Source organism: Pelophylax lessonae (assembly GCF_965119305.1).
Source record: "Pelophylax lessonae genome assembly, chromosome: 13".
Taxonomy (NCBI): domain Eukaryota; kingdom Metazoa; phylum Chordata; class Amphibia; order Anura; family Ranidae; genus Pelophylax; species Pelophylax lessonae.
Window position 1 is genome coordinate 105,371,769 of NC_138780.1, and position 17,882 is coordinate 105,389,650.

The 17,882-nt window shown below is 45.0% G+C and overlaps 1 protein-coding gene across 1 annotated transcript in view; it reads right to left on the reverse strand.

Annotated features, from left to right (window-relative positions):
- Window positions 1-17,882, reverse strand: part of DPH6 (diphthamine biosynthesis 6) — a 203,690-nt gene that overhangs the window by 80,815 nt on the left and 104,993 nt on the right. Inside the window, exons 9-10 of the mRNA XM_082275013.1 lie at window positions 14,956-15,088; window positions 11,129-11,245 (exon numbers count right to left, since the gene is read on the reverse strand). Coding sequence (XP_082131139.1) covers window positions 11,129-11,245; window positions 14,956-15,088 — 250 coding nt within the window. The remainder of the gene's footprint in view (window positions 1-11,128; window positions 11,246-14,955; window positions 15,089-17,882) is intronic.

Here is a 17,882-nt window from a genome sequence, read left to right on the forward strand (position 1 = left end):
ACCTATCTGTCTCTTTTAGCATGCTGAGACTTGTAGTCCACCCATATGTCACAATTAGGTGGACCACAAGTCTCAGCAAGCGAACAGTGAAAGATACGGCAATATAACTTTACATTTCACCTATCTGTCTCTTTTAGCATGCTGAGACTTGTAGTCCACCCATATGTCACAATTAGGTGGACCACAAGTCTCAGCAAGCGAACAGTGAAAGATACGGCAATATAACTTTACATTTCACCTATCTGTCTCTTTTAGCATGCTGAGACTTGTAGTCCACCCATATGTCACAATTAGGTGGACCACAAGTCTCAGCAAGCGAACAGTGAAAGATACGGTAATATAACTTTACATTTCACCTATCTGTCTCTTTTAGCATGCTGAGACTTGTAGTCCACCCATATGTCACAATTAGGTGGACCACAAGTCTCAGCATGACAACCCCACCCTCACATCCCCCCAAAAGATACACTTACCACGTATGCGACGTTGCCTATCACTCAAGGAGGTCCAGTTGGGGGTCACGTCCTTGAAAATTTCCTCCCACAGCCTGGATTTGGTGATCCGGTCACTATACTCGGTACAATGTTTGTCCCAAATGCCAGGCCTGGCATGTACTAGCTGGATCAGACGTTCGTGGGACACATCACGGGCCATGACTGCTGCTTGTATTGGGTGTGGTACTTGGGGTGTGGTAACTGGTGATTGTTGTCACTTCCTAGACCACTAGACCACTACCTGGGTCAAAGTTTACATATTATACTGTATTTTATTGGAAAAAAAAAAAAAGGATATGATCGGAGCGGATGTCAGCGCTAACATCCGTTTTGTGTCCGTTCCGTTTTTTTTACGGAGGAAAAATAGGGTTCTCTTCAGTCCAAAAAAAAGGACATGAGCGGACCGGACGATAAACGGATGTTAGCGGATGTACATCCGCCGACATCCGCAATCCCATTGACTTGCATTATGTCCGTTTTTCATCCGCAATCGGAAGGGATGAAAAACGGACATACGGAACGCCCGTGTGAAAGAGCCCAAAGGGGTTAGCTGTGTGAGTGAATGAGTCATCCAGCTCACTGAAATGTATCAATTCACAAGTCAGGCAGACTTGACAGAGAAACTCGGTATTTTAAAAATGCCACAATAACAATACCGTGGCTATGCAATACCGCGATATATCGAATTACCGAAAACCGGCATATGTCTAGTTCTGTCACAAAGCAGCAACAGAGAATTTAACCCAACCCAACTCAATGATAGAGGGGCGGGTACTACATCTGTCAATGAGCTAAGAGAAAAGGATTTTACGGTAAGATCTTACAAAAATCCGATTTTCTCTGTCGCTCATTGACAGACGTAGTCTTCTTGATTCACAAGAACTGGGACATCCAGAAGCAGTGCCACAAATGAGGGGTGGGATTGACCGAAATCAAAATCCAATCTAGAAGGCCCAACCGGTGCCAAACTAGAAGTTTTAAAGGCTCATTATAAACAAAGAATGAGACTCAAATGAAAATTTTCAACGGAAAAAAAACCCTCGAGGCAGACCACTGGTCTCCTCAAATGGCGGCCTGCAAAACCTTGCGGCCAAACGAGGCATCAGACGATGCCATTACATCAACTTTATAATGTTTTGTAAAGGTATGCACCGACGACCAGGTAGCCGCCTTGCACACCTGGACCACTGACGCCTGATGGCGAAAGGCCCATGACGCACTAAGTGCCCGAGTGGAGTGCGCCTTAACAGGGAACGGGGGCTCCCGACCCTTAATAGAATAAGCCTGTACCACTGTCTGTCTGATCCATTTGGAAATGGTCGCGGCAGATGCAGGCAACCCCTTTTTGGGTCCATCCGGGATCACAAAAAGTGAATCCGTCTTGCGAAACGAGTCTGTCGTTTTCAAGTATACCCTGATCGCCCGGACCACATCCAAGGAGTGTAAAGCAAACTCCCGAGGATGACTGGGCTTAGGACACAGGGAAGGTAATACAATTTCTTCATTCAGATGAAATTCTGAAACCACTTTTGGTAGGAAGGATGGATTCGGACGAAGAACCACCTTATCTCTATGAACCACCAGATATGGGGAACGACAAGATAATGCAGCCAGTTCTGACACCCTGCGTGCAGAAGTGATAGCCACCAAGAAGGCCACCTTCTGGGACAACGTAGGTAGAGGAATCTCCCTAATATCTTCAAAGGGAGGTTTCTGAAGAACCGACAATACTAAATTAAGATCCCAGGGTGGTAACGGCGCGCGCACTGGCGGAGCCAGATGTCGCACCCCCTGGATGAAATTCCGCACCAAGGAATGAGTAGCCAAAGGCTTCTGAAAGAAGATAGCTAATGCTGAGACCTGACCCTTGATAGTGCTCAAGGCCAGTTTCTGCTAAACCCCTTGTTGCAGAAAAGCTAATATTCGGCTAACCGAATAAGACCGTGGACGGAACCCCAGAGGTTCACACCATGCAATGTAGGACTTCCATGTACGATGATAAATCTTTCTGGAAGTCGCTTTCCTTGCTTTAACTAGAGTAGGAATAACTGAAGCTGACAATCCCTTGTCCTTCAGCACCTGGGTCTCAATAGCCAGGCCGTTAACGCCAGCGATCGTAAAGCAGGATGGAAGATCGGTCCCTGAGACAGTAGGTCCTCCCTGAGAGGAAGTCTCCACGGGACGTCCGCCACCAGTCTGACCACGTCGGCGTACCAAGCTCGGCGAGGCCAGTCCGGAGCTACCAGGATTACTGGAATTCCTTCCTCCTCTATCCTGCGAAGAAGTCTTGGCAGTAACCCGAGAGGAGGGAAGGCATACATTAGCTGGTATTGCCCCCACGGGGCGATCAGTGCGTCTGCGGTCTCTGCTAGAGGATCGCGGGAGCGAGCCATGAATCTCTGTACTTTCCTGTTGAATCGTGATGCCAACAGATCCACATCCGGGGTGCCCCACCGTAGGCACAACTGGTGGAAAACTTCTGGATGGAGGGACCATTCCCCCTGATCCAGAGTCTGATGGCTGAGATAATCTGCCTGCCAATTCTCCACCCCCGGAATGAACACCGCAGAGATAGCTGGAACAAATCGTTCCGCCCAGCGAAGAATGCAAGCCACTTCTTTGGCCGCTCGGACACTCTTGGTGCCCCCCTGGTGATTGACATAAGCCACGGCCGTGGCGTTGTCCGACTGGATCCGAACCGGGCTGCCCTGGAGCTGCTCGGTCCAGTGAATCAGACAAAGTCTGATCGCTCTCAGTTCCAATACATTTATCGGCAACCTGGATTCTTCCAGGGACCAAAGTCCCTGGACAGATAACTAACCGAGAATTCCTCCCCATCCGGATAGACTGGCATCCGTGGTCACTATCGTCCAATATATTGGCAGAAATGACTTTCCCTGGCTGAGCATCGGAGACCGAAGCCACCAGACCAGAGACTCTCTGGTCTGTTTGCTCAATCGGATCCGATTGTCCAGGGATTCCGGATTCCGATTCCATCTGAGAAGAATCTCTTGCTGAAGAATTCGGGTATGGGACTGGGCAAATGGGACTGCTTCGAAGGAAGCCACCATCAATCCCAGAACCCTCATGCAAGTTCGAAGAGAAGACCAGCTGTTGGATAGTAACAACTGGACTGCTGATTGAATCTTCCGGAGTTTCCCTACCGGAAGGAAAACTCTTGACCTGACTGTGTCTAGAATTAGACCCAGATATTCGAGCCTCTGGGTGGGAACCAGAAATGACTTTTGCTGGTTCACCAGCCACCCGAATTCCTGTAAAGAAATTATAGTAATTTCTATGTTTTGTAGCAGGGTCTGAGGAGACTCTGCATGAAGCAGGAGATCGTCTAGGTAACCTAGAATCGATATGCCTCTTTGGCGCAGTAGTGCCAACATTGGGGCCAACACCTTCGTGAAGACCCGAGGAGCCGTGGCGAGACCGAAAGGTAACGCCACAAACTGATAGTGGTTCTCTTCTACGGAAAAGCGTAGAAACCGCTGATGTCCTGCGAAAATGGGAATGTGAAGATAGGCGTCCTTGATGTCTATGGACGCTAGGACATCCCCTGGATGCAGGAAGTCTGCTACTGTGCGAATGGATTCCATCTTGAATTTCCTTATGTTGAGAAAGGAATTGAGTGCCCTTAAGTCCAGAATTGGATGCACTTTGCCCTCTTTCCTGGGTATTGTAAATAGGTTTGAATAAAACCCTTGAAAACGTTCTGTCCAAGGAACGTGGACTACCACTCCTTGTTGTAGTAAATCCGTGACTGCTCTCCGCAAATCTTCTAAACGATCCGGGGATAGTCGGATATTGGAAGGGAAGAATCGCGCCGGTGGGAGAGATCGAAACTCGATCTTGTACCCTGACCTTATGACTTCGCAAACCCACTTGTCCGGGATTCTGGAAAGCCATGGATCCGGGAACCGGCGAAGACGTCCCCCCACCCCAATTATGGGCGGGGGCGCACCTTCAGGCTTTGGACGATTTATCTTCAGGTCTGGAGGGGGCGGGCTTTTGCTTGCCCGACCAACGTCCCCTGAAGCCTCCTGAAGGAGCTTTGGAGGACTTAATTTTTTCACCCGTGGGACGAAAAAACCTTTTGTGAGCAGAGAAAGAAGGCCCTCGTCTTTGACGAGTTCCTTTACCCTTAACATTTTGCGGTAAAAAGGTGCTCTTTCCACCCGTGAGATCCTTAATGATCTCATCTAAGTTGGCTCCAAATAGACGCTCTCCTAAAAAGGGGATATTAGCTAATGCTTTTTTGGAACCTTGGTCGGCTAACCAACCTTTTAGCCACAGTGTACGCCTGAGAACCACTGCTGAAACTGATGCTCGCGCCAATAATGGAGTGGCGTCTAACGCCGCATCACACACAAACTGTAACCCCTGTATCATTTGTTCCAACAAATCTGATACCGCCTGAGGGACCTCTTCTAAGTCCCGGCGTAACCACTTGGTCCATTCAGTTACAGTCTGCGAAACCAGACCAATAGCAATTATTGGTCTGAAAGCTGATCCAATTAAGGAAAACATGGTGCGAGACATAGCTTCTATCTTGCGATCCACTGGATCTTTAAAAGACGGAGCGTCTTCTAAAGGAATAACCGTGGCTTTATTCAATCTAGCAAATGCGTTTTGGCAGACTCCATTCTTCTTTGATTGGATTGTCAAAACATTTGGGCAATGCAAAAACCTTCGCCACTTTCATGCGTTTTTTAGTCCCAAAAGGGATTTCAGTTTCAGCTATTTCCGACGGAATACCCTGTAATCTTAAGGTTTCTTGAACAGATACAATGAGTGCGTTTACCAACGCTTCCTCTCGGGCTATGGCTGATGCCGAAACATCCTCCTCACTGTCTGAAGAGACAGTACCCGAGACACCAATCCCAGATGAAGTACCTGCAACTGCAGAAATAGGCTCAGAGTCTGAATCCGAAGTTTCAGATAATAAGGGGTTAGGCGGGGGTCGCTTTCTTGCGCCCTGTCCCTGACAAGCCACTTCCACCCGGGACACAAAAGTTTCCATAATAGCTGACAATGATTCAACCGTCAGTGGGATGCTGGAGGATCCTGCAGACACCTCGAGGGGATCCGGTGGAGATACATGAGTGGCAGGGTCCATGTTAATTCAGGACACCTCTGCCAGAAAAAACAAAAAACTTTTTTTTTTTTTAAATCAAAAAATTACCTTTTTTTTTTTTTTTTAATGTGTCTCCCCCTAGCGCAATAGCGCCCCTCAGAGTACCTGCTTCTCGATCCCCACAGAGAGAGAGAGGGACCCCCAAGGCTCACCACCCGATGCAGAGAAGTTTCCAACCAACTGCAGTCAGCGTCTGTCTTTTACAGACTGGAAAGAGCTGTGTTCGTTTTCCCGGGTAGAAGGACGTGGCTCCGCCCCCTGTGTACGCCTTCCGGCGTTCCCAGCTCTCCACGAGGTAGCTGGGCTCATCAAACATGGCCGCCCCCATACAGGAGACAATAGACTCCAAAAACATGGCGGCCGGCGTGACCTGAGGACATACATGCACCCGGTCTACGGCAAAATGGCGACGGACCGCCGAAATCGTTTTTCCCAGCACATCCACCTGCATCTCTGCTAAGTGGCGGTTTATCGATCTGCAGGAGGTACACTACAATTAAGGTAGGATTATACCTCCTATGTCTGCTGTAATACTACAGTCTGCTGGGTAGAGTGTTAGCTCTCAAACCAAGTCCACTTCCCACCAAACACATACTGTATTTACAAGGGGGACTTTTAGTGTCAGATATATACTGACCATGTATGGAGGGGCCCATAATTCATACTGCCTCATAACGAGGAAAAAAGGGAACGTTTACTCACCATACCGAACCGACAGGCACCCTCTCTTCACAATACCCTCTCCACCGGGGTGGGGGGTTGTGGACCACTCCGGACGCCTCCACTCTCTGGTTCCTGGCGTCCAAGCGAGACTTTTAACTCGCAAGGTCAGTCCCTCCAATGGGACTCCGTCGCGGCCGACCCAGCGCGGAGCTCTGGTCTGCACGCGCTCGTAGGCAGAAACCGGGGTGACCACTGGATCTCAACATCCAGCCCAGCCCGTCGCCCGGCCCCGCATACTTACTTGAATGTGTCGCGGCCGACCAAGCGCAATGCAATGGTCTGCGCGCACTCGTAGGCCGGCTGGGGTGACCACTAGTGTCGCCCAGTCCGGCGTATTTGCTTGAAGATCTCACAGGAAAAAAACCCTGGAGAAAACTACCTAAAAAATATTTTTTCTAAAGAAAAAATCTTGCCAGGACCAAAAAGATCCCAGCAAGGAACTTAGGTCCTTACTCCTGACTAGACAGAAAAAAACTGATGCCTTGTAGCAGAGAGAGGGAGGATATACCCTCAGGGACTGCCCCTAAGGTGGAGCCAGAACGTTTTTTCTTTCTGCCTAGTCCTGCTCCTGCGGAGACAACATAACCCAGTTCTTGTGAATCAAGAAGACTACGTCTGTCAATGAGCGACAGAGAAAATAAGATTCTCTGGTCTGATGAGACCAAAATAGAACTTTTTGGCCTTAATTCTAAGCGGTATGTGTGGAGAAAACCAGGCACTGCTCATCACCTGTCCAATACAGTCCCAACAGTGAAGCATGGTGGTGGCAGCATCATGCTGTGGGGGTGTTTTTCAGCTGCAGGGACAGGACGACTGGTTGCAATCGAGGGAAAGATGAATGCGGCCAAGTACAGGGATATCCTGGACAAAAACCTTCTCCAGAGTGCTCTGGACCTCAGACTGGGCCGAAGGTTTACCTTCCAACAAGACAATGACCCTAAGCACACAGCTAAAATAACGAAGGATTGGCTTCACAACAACTCCGTGACTGTTCTTGAATGGCCCAGCCAGAGCCCTGACTAAAACCCAATTGAGCATCTCTGGAGAGACCTAAAAATGGCTGTCCACCAAAGTTTACCATCCAACCTGACAGAACTGGAGAGGATCTGCAAGGAGGAATGGCAGAGGATCCCCAAATCCAGGTGTGAAAGACTTGTTGCATCTTTCCCAAAAAGACTCCTGGCTGTATAAGATCAAAAGGGGGATTCTACTAAATACTGAGCAAAGGGTCTGAATACTTAGGACCATGTGATATTTCAGTTTTTCTTTTTTAATAAATCTGCAACAATGTCAACAGTTGTGTGTTTTTCTGTCATGTGTCAAATGATTTTAGCAAATGGCTGCAATATAACAAAGAGTGAAAAATCTAAGGGGGTATGAATACTTTCCGTACCCACTGTATGTAGATTTTGTACAACTGCTCCTACTTATCCCACACAGCACTTCACATTTATTAGCACTAAATGCCTACACTAATTAAATCATTAAGGAGAAGTATATCCAAAGCTTTTTTTGGCTTTATTTCTCCTATACATCACAGGAGTGCAGTTCATTCTGCACTCTTGTGACCCGTTTTCAGCCGACAGCAGGCTAAAGCTGTCAGCTGGTGTCACAGAGCCTGTGCAGGCTCTGAAAGGATCCCAACTATACAGTCTGGATACAGCTAGATGCCTGGACTGTCAGCTGGCTCAGCCTCCCAGTGAGCCGCTGAGAGGCTAAGCCAGCAGCTCCCGTCCCCTCCACATCGGATCAATGTTTATCTGAGTATAATTTTTTTTTTTTTTTTTTATTATACCCATACTTCCTATTTAGAGCTGAGAGGAAGATTTCAGACAATCTCAACTGTTTGAATTAGCAGCTTAAGAGTATTTCCACTTTTATAATTTAAAATAAAGAAACAAAAGTTAGATTACTTAAAGCTTTTATTTCTACAAATGTACTCACTAGTGAAATTCTGTATATATCCTGTTCCAGGGACAACACAGGAAGTGGGGGGAAATATCCTCAAAAAAGGGAATACATACAGCAATAAAAATTGGAGTATTATCATGCTATCCAAAACCAACAAATGACATTTTGTCTGCAGCTCCACTTTAGGTCAATCTAAAATGAATGAACTATTTTCTAACCACTTCAGCCCCGGAAGGTTTTACCCCCCTTAATGACCAGGCCATTTTTTGCGAAGCGGCACTGCGTTATTTTAACTGATAATTGCACACTGTACAAAAAAAAAAAAAAAAAAAAACACAATGTCCATTTATTCTCACAAATAGAGCTTTCTTTTGGTGGTATTTGATTACCTCTATGTTTTTTATTTTTTGCGCTATAAACAAAAAAAAGAGCGTCAATTTTGAGAAAAAGAAAACAATATTTTTTACTTTCTGCTATAAACAAATCCGATAAAAAAAAATGAAAAAATCTAATTTCTTCATCAATTTAGGCAATATGTATTCTGCTACATATTTTTGGTAAAAAAAATCCCAATAGGCGTATAGTGATTGGTTTGCGCAAAAATTATAGTGTCTACAAATGATGGGATATTTGTATGTATTTTTTTTTTTTTACTAGTAATGGTGGCGATCAGTGACTTATAGTGAGACTGCAACATTGCGGTGGACAAATCTGACACCGAGTGACACTTTTTTTGCGGAGCAGTGAAATTATTAGTGATCAGTGTAAAAATATGTCTCTGTACTAATGACAGTGACAGGGAAGGGGTAATATAAGGGGCGATCAAAAGGTTAAATGTGTTCCCTGGGAGTGCTTTCTATCTGTGTGGGGGAGGTGCTCTGACTGGAGAAAGACAGCGATGTGTGTTCCCTGTCAGAATGGCAATCTGCCTTATTTAGCCAATCAGCACGCGCCCCCTGTAGCCCCTGTCTGAAATTACATACAGGTACGTGATTTGGCGCAGGGGAGCCGACTTGCCGCAGTAAAAGTACGTTAGGCGGTCGGCAAGTGGTGAAAAAACCTAGATGGCCGCAATTTCAAACCGAAGCTTCCACTGATCAATATGTTCTACATGTGAATACAAATACCATGACAAAACTGCCAAGCAAGACTATTGACTGCATTTGGGCTGATGTAGTAGCTTTCATATCTTCTTTTCCACACCCAGGTTTCTTGCATAAGACACACTGCCCAAAATACGTTTTTTTTATGAGCACGGCATGACCCTCATTTGCAACATTAGCTGACAGTAAAAATCCATCAGCCACCACAGTGATAATAAGAGTTATTATATCTGTTCTTTGAAAAGAATAGGAATTTCCAAGATGAAATAATTAATTGTGTCTTAGAAGCGCAGTGCGTTCTTTAGACTTATAGAATAATAAAGAACACACCTTGCGCATTAGGACACAATTATGGCCCTTCCCAAACAGCTTTACTAGCCTTACACAAGGATATCTTTTCATCTGCTCTTGGCGTGTGTGAGGTAAAGGTCCAACATTCCTGATGATGACCAAGAACACTGAAGGGATTGTCATCTTACGCCCATTGTAAACCGATCAGCCATAACTTTATGACCACCCACTTAATATTGAGTAGGTTCCCCTTTTGCCACCAAAACAGCACTGACTCATTAAGGCATGGACACCACTAGGCCTCTAAAGATATGCTGTGTTATCTGGCATCAAGCAGTCAGTAGCAAATCCTTTGAGTCTTGCGAGTTGCAACGTGGGGCCTCAATGGATCAGACTTGTTTTTCCAAAACACCCTTCAGATGCTCCACTGGATTAAAGTGTTACTAAACACAGGACCCTGCATTCACTATATCTGGTCTCCCACAGTACACAGAATAAGAAAATGCAATTATATATATATATATCTATATATTGCTAAATACCTTTTCTCATCAGCACTATATAGCAGTTTTGTGACTTCTATAGGTGTCCGGCCAAGCACTGGTTAAAGCTTACAGGTGGAGTTTTCACTCTCCTCTGACTGTCTTATGGGGCTGCATGACCCCTGGCCCTCTGTATGGACAGTGCTGATTGGCCCTGTGCTGATCACATGCACCCTTCCAAAAACTCTCTAGCAATACACACTAAACTGAGCATGTGCAAAGTGCCTCCAAGAGCTCTGTGCTATCAGCAGATGGATTGGTAAAGGTAAAAGAAGGGGAGGATCAGAGAAGAAAGCATCAAACAGCCTTTTTACACAATTCTTGAATCATTTTTGCAGTATGGCAGGGCACATTATTCTGCTGAAAGAGTCCACTGCCATCAGCGAATAACATTTTCATGAAGGGATGTACCTGGTCAGGAACAAAGTTTAGGTAGGTGATATGTGTCAAGTACCATCCACATGAATGGTAGGATCAAAGCTTTCCCAGCAGAACATTGACCTAAGCATCACACTGCATTCACCAACTTACCTTCTTCTCTACTGCATCCTGGGGCCATTTTTTCCCCAGGTAAGCGACGCACATGCACCTGGCCATCTACATGATTTATCAGACCAGACCACCTTTTTCCATTGCTTCGTAGTCCAGTTCTGATGCTCACTTGACCATTGTAGGGGCTTTTGGCTGTGGATACAGGTTACCATGGGCATCCGGACTGGTCTGCGGTTATGCAGTCCCATACACAACAAACTACAATGCTAATTTTTTTCTGCGTTTAACACATCAACTTCAGGGACAGTATATTTACTTGCTGTCAAGAATATACCACCCACTTTCAGATGCCGTTTTAATGAGATAATCTATCTTATTAACTTAACCTGTTAGTGCTCATAAAGTTATAGCTGATCAGTGTATATTTACCTTTAAATGATGACAGGCCCGAGAGGGTGGCTTTCTGTACATTATCACCGTATGATGTAACTTCACTAATCCACCGGAATCCGCTTAATGTCTGCGATGACCAATGGACACCACTACCTGAAAACAAGAATGCATTTGAGAAGAAAGTTTTCAGATTCTTTTGTTACCTATTACAATACATGACAATTACATAGTACTTAATTGAAGGTAAGTCGAACATATACTATTTTACCAAAGGTATTGGGACGCCTGCCTTTCCACGCACATGAACTTTAAAGCGGAGTTCCACTCTGAAATTTTTTTTTAGATAAAAATACCCCCGGGACAGTCAGGGCTAGTGCATTTAAGCAACGATAGCCTCTGAACTGTCCCCTGTTTCACTTACCTTTTAGAAGAAATACTTACCTTGAAAATGTCTTGTCCAGCGCTGCCATCTTAGGTGTGGGCAGCTGAAGCCGGAGCGTCCTCTTCAGTGTCGTTGGAGTCCCAGAATGCCCTGCTCATCACCTCCGGTGCAGGCGCGTCATCCCTAAAAAGCTTCTGGGCATGACGCTCATCTCCCAGGAGTCAATGCAAGGAGGAAGTGACGGCGCGGGTCGTGGCCGCAGAGGGAGGAAAAGGAAGGAAAATAAGTATATTTTCTTTAAAAACAGGGTAAGTGAATCAAAAAAATTTTGTTTATCCAATTGTTTTTCAGGTAAATTAAAGCAAGCGGGCGGTGAAAAGTTCATTTTGAGGGTGGAACTCTGCTTTAATGGCATCCCAGTCTTAGTCCGTAAGGTTCAATACTGAGTTTTGGGCGCACCCTTTGCAGCTATAACCGCTTCAACTCTTATAGGAAGGCTGTTCAAAAGGTTTAGGGAGGGTGTCTATGGGAATGTTTGACCGTTTTTCATGAAGCGCATTTGTGAGGTCAGGCATTGATGTGGACAAGAAGGCCTGACTCGCAGTCTCCACTCTAATTCATCCCAAAGGTGTTCTATCGGGTTCAGGTCAGGACTTGTGCAGGCCAGTCAAGTCGTCCCCCCCCCCCCCCCCCCAAACTCACTCATCCATGTCTTTATAAACCTTGCTTGTGCACTGGTGCGCAGTCATGTTGGAACAGGAAGGGGCCATCCCCAAACTGTTCCCACAAAGTTGGGAGCATTAATTTGTCCAAAATGTCTTGGTATGCTGACACCTTAACCTTCTTAGCGGTATTCCCGAGTGTGGCTCGGGGTTACATTTTAGAGCCAAAAGCGATAACCTCGAGCCACACTCGGGGTACCGCCAGAAGCATCGCTGGATCCTGTAAAAGAGGTTACTTACCTTGTCACCGGGATCCAGCGATGTATGCGAACGGTATGCTGCGGTGGATCTTCCTCCCGATCGTCTCCGTGCCCCGGCTTCCGTCTCCTGCGACGTGACGTTTGCAGGGGGGTGGAACCGGCGGCAAATTCAAATGTAAAACACACCAAACACACTGATAGCATTCTAAATAAAATAAATTCACATTACATTGCCCCCCAGTGCCCTTTCCTGCAGTTTTACTGTACTTTTATATATATATATATATATATATATATATATATATATATATATATATATACACACACACATGCATACATACTTTAACTTATTTATAGTTTTTTATTATATTAAAATTTATGATTTTGTGTTTCAAACTTTATCATACCCAAGATGTTATAAAGAAGAACGCAGAGTAAAAAAAAAAAAATATGTAAATAGTTGGTTTGGGCTGCTCATTCTCAAGAATTACATGCAAAATAATGGTACCGCTTTCAGCACCTAAAATCCGAAAGAATCATACTGCCAGGGAGGTTAAGAGTTCCCTTCACTGGAACTAAGCGGCCAATCTCAACTCTTGAAAAACAACCGAACACTATAATCCCCCCTCCACTAAATCATTTGGACCAGTGCACAAAGCAAGGTTCATATAGACATGGATGAGCGAGTTTGGGGTGGAGGAACTTGACTGGCCTTAACCCGATAGAACACCTTTTGAAAAGCAATCCACTGAGGATCTCTGTTCAGTGGAGCAGCAAGGGCTGCTGCAAGTGTGAATGAACCCTTAAAGTTTGGATTCCCACTTACTTTTTCACAATGACAATGGTCCCCGGGGCTCTAGGGCCAGATCAGACATCTCCAATGCGGACAGAGACAGCAACACAAATCTAAATATTCCACACTAGAAACAAGGTTTGGACTGGAGTTATATAATAAATGTAATATTTCAGCTCTGGATGGACTTCAGCTTCCTACATAACCTAAAGCAGATTCCAGCATCAAAACTTACTACAGTTTTTAGCTCTCTCCAATACTACAAAGTCTCTCTCTTCTGGTTTCAGCATTTGTATATTCAATGAAAAATGTAAAAGCTCCAGTAGGGAGCAAAACACGTTTTCATAAATAGCACTAGTATTAGAATGAAGCCGGGAGTTCAGGTGCAGCCAGAGGCGTAACTAGAACCTTCAGGGCCCCGATGCAAGAAACCATGAAGGGCCCCCCAGACCCCTGGCCGGGGCCCTTCCCTTCAAGCCCGGGGCTCTTCCCACTAATCCTGGGGCTCTTTACTCTCATTGCATGGCCTTTTATTATGGTCCCGCATCAGGATCCTTTCACAAGTTCTGCAGTGGGCCCCCTTCCTGCAATCTTGGGGCCTCCCCAAAGTGGTGAAATGCCAGGGCCCGGTCGCAAGTGTGACCTTTAAGATCCTAGAGGTTCACCCACTGTTTTGCTACTGGGCCCCCTGGAGCATGGGGCCCGGTAGCGATTGCAACCCCTGCAACCCCTGTAATTACGCCCCTGGGTGCAGCGATCTCACCATTGTGGTTCCTTAAGAAGTACTGAAAGCTAGTGAGGGTTTCAACCTACCCTTAATTATATTGACCATGGCCTTTAATGAAAGTAACCCATTAAAATTATACAGAAGTCATCTTTTATTGCTCTGACTGTTCTGATCTGCATAAACCTGACATTCAAAAAACAATATGCGTGCCAGAAAATGAAGATAAAAAACATAATACACAACTATTAAATGAATTTGCTGTGAGCAGTAATGCAATTAGAATGGAAGGCCAGGCCAAACTGTTTTTGGTTCTGGACAGAGAGGGTAGGGGGTTAGAAAAACCCCTGCAGGACTTTTGTCTTAATCTCCAGTGGGGCAATCTTCCTTTACTTACTGCCTTTGTGGAAGTAGACACATGCACAGCTTTTAAAACCTAAATCCGGTCATAGATCAATGATCCGGTCAAATCTCGGCCGGTTCAGCAGGAACATGCCAAGATTCGAACCATGTATGGGCAGACTGAATGTACCCAAGTTGACTGATAAATCAACTTGAGTACAACCAGTCTGTCAGATTTTACAAGCTAATATTGCTAGCGGCTGTTACAGCAATAATCACTGTGTTCTCCTGAGAACGGCTTCCCCTGGCTTTCCACCGGGAGTACACAATGGCTCAGAGGAAGGGATTCCCCCATCAACACTGTGGTTGCAGGAAAGAAAATTTGCTAAGTTTATGGCTGGCCAAACAGGAGTCCCCTAACCATCCAGAACTTAAAAAAAGGTTTTGATCAGAGTTAAAAAAAAAAATTACAAAATCAAATTTTTACAATTTTTTTAATCATCTTTGCAGACAGTATGTGCATGCTGGACGAACAGAATCAAAAGCAGCCATTTCATTTCAATTTCAGGTCTCAGTCCATGGCTTCAAGTCATTCAAAAACAAATAATTAACCGAGAGCAACACATGAAGCAACAGTAATAAAACGCATATTAGTTTATAGGTGAGTCTTGTGAAACAAGGTTAAAAAAAAAAAAACTACCTGATGACCATTCCTGGGGTATAAAAAACAAAGGTTTATGTTCTGTTTCAGTGTGCAGCTCTATTTCATGTGGCACAAGTTGGTCTATATCACAAGGACACGGCTCCCCTGAATTCAGCTTTTTATCGCCAGCCTACATAGAGAAGTGAAAGGGTCAGTTATCACAGCAAGACACAATTCCCCATAAACCTCCCACTAACACATAATTCTATATTTCCTTAGCCAAGCTGGGATAAAACAAGGAAGGTTGGAAAATGAAAATATAAAAAGCTGATAAGATATAATGAAATAGTCAGACCACTACCACTCCCAGCAAAGGATCTTGACAAGAGAAGACCTCTAACACATGGACCCGCCACAGTGATAGCAATGAGAAAGGCCACCTTGCCAGTAAGCCAAAATAATAAATCATCAGGAGGTGCTGGGATTTCAACTTCATTTTGAAGGGAATAGAATCCAAATCTTATTAACAAGCTGGTTTGCTTTGGAAACTATGCTCATGTATAAAAAGGTTCCCCTCCAGTGGGAACCCAGAAAGTTTGAAGCATACATCGAACAAAAACAAGCACCACCCAGAATGGCAAAATACTTTAAATGTTCATCATATGATCATACAAAACAGTCAACATGTTTCTGGGGCCAACAACACTCCACCTTCTTTAGGGCTATGAAACAAATATAATTATGAATACAATACAAAATGGGTTTAAATCCATTAAATTCTATTCATGCTATATAAAATAATAAAATATTTGATGAGACAAGAATAAATAGCATGAGACCATTGGTGCCCCCAAAGGTATTAAAGTGTTTGTTACCCCAGCATTTCATATTCCTGATATGTACCTGCTGTACCATGTACTTCTATGAAAAAGTATCCTGTTCTCTTTATATTGCTTGCTTTGCGCGAAATCCCTGGTGATCCTGACAGTCCCTATGCTTTCCTATTAAAAACTGACCACACTAAGCAGGAGAGCACACTATGGTCAATTCTCTAGCTATGCTGGGAACTCAGCTTGCTCTCCTCTAATGATCAGACTTGTCCTGACACACCTCCCCTGCACAGCCTTTCACTGGGAAGTTCAGTGTGCTACTGTGTCTCCTCCCACAGCTCTTATGCAGCTGAGAACAGAGGGAAATCGATCACATCAAAACATAAAAAAATAAAAAAGAGGAAAAATGGTATTTATAATGTTTTTTAAATCTATACAAAACTGTTTTGCCTTTCATTTCTATTTTAAACTGAATGGGTTGTTTTACAAGGTGAGTGTGTCCAATCACTTTAAGCAAACGAGTGTGCTTAAATTACCTTACAGAAAAATCAATGCGGTTAACAGCAAAAAAAAATGGAGATGTCCGGCAGCACAACATATATATTGTGTGTCCAATTCTGCGGCAGAGTATATTTGAACAGATGTATTGTAAAGTTGGTACCTTTTGGAGTGAGGTCAGACAAGGTGATATTTCGAATAGGTTTAAAGAGCGACCTCCGAAGGGCCAAAAGAACCAGGTTAAGGCCCATAAAGTCATCGAGTAATGAAGGGGAAGCAATGGGGGCGACACCCTGAACAAAAGCCCTAACTAACCAAAGAGGCCAGTGTCTCCTGAAACAGAACATTCAGATTGGAGATTTGACCCTTGATGGTCCTGAACAAAATAACAGAATGGGCAACTAAATGGCAAATGAGGTTTAATGTGCATAAGTGCAAGGTATTGCACTTAGGGACCAATAACATAAAAGCAATATACAAGCTGGGGGGGGGGGGGGGAACCTCTGGGGGTATCAAAAATGAAGAAAGATCTGGGGGTCTTAGTGGAAGATAGATTAGGCAATAGCATGCAATGTCAAGCTGCAGCTGCCAAAGCCGACAGAATTTTGGCATGCATAAGGAAGGGGATGTATTTCAGAGCTAAAACTATAATCCTACCACTTTATAAAACTCTGGTCCGATCTGGAGTATTCTGTCCAGTTCTGGCCGACAGTCCTCAGAAGGGATGTATTGGAGATTGAGAGAGTACAGAGAAGGGCAACAAAACTTATTAGGGGATTAGAGGACCTTAATTACGAGGAGCGTTTAGAAGCACTAGATTTATTCTCCCTGGAGAAGAGACGCGTGAGAGGGGACATGATAGTGATTTACAAATACCTCAACAGTGATCAGAGCATAGAAAAAAAACTATTCACAAGGAATGCATGAGGACACGAGGTCATACAATGCGTTTAGAGGAGAAGAGATTAAACCTCAGGCTACGGAGGGGGTTCTTTACTGTAAAGGCTACAAGACTGTGGAATTCCCTGCCACAAATGGTAGTAACTGCGGGGAGTATGGCCACTTTTAAAAGACTCTTGGATGTACATCTCAAGGATCAAAACATTCAGGGGTATGAGAAATGAATACGTCCACACTCACCTACACGGGTTGAACTGGATGGACTATTGTCTTTATTCAACCTCACCTACTATGTAACTATGGTAATCAAGGCCAGATACTAGTCCAGACCAGGCCATAGGAAGGACAGGAAGGAGCTTCTGAAGACACCTTTTTTTTTTTTTAGAGACGGCGGTTGGCTTTCAGGCGCTAATGACCGATGCGGCTTGAGAGCCGCTCGATCGTTACCCCAGCGAGCGGGAGGGGATGCCCCCCCTCCCATGGCTCTGCCCGGGTCTCCTGTCCCACTGGGAAACCCGAGCAACCAGCCGGCGCTTCCGCCGGCTGGTTGGAGTCCCGATCAAAGCCGGATGCGGCTTCAATCGGGTTTCCGATGACATAACCTGGAGGCGGCGTGCATGACGTCACGTCCGGTTTACTCGGCTGCTAAAGGCGCCGAATTTAAAAAGTGACAGTATTCAAAAATGCCGTTTTCGGCGGCATTTTGAATACATGGAAGTGTAGTGCAGGGGTCTAGGGTCTTTTAGACCCCCAATC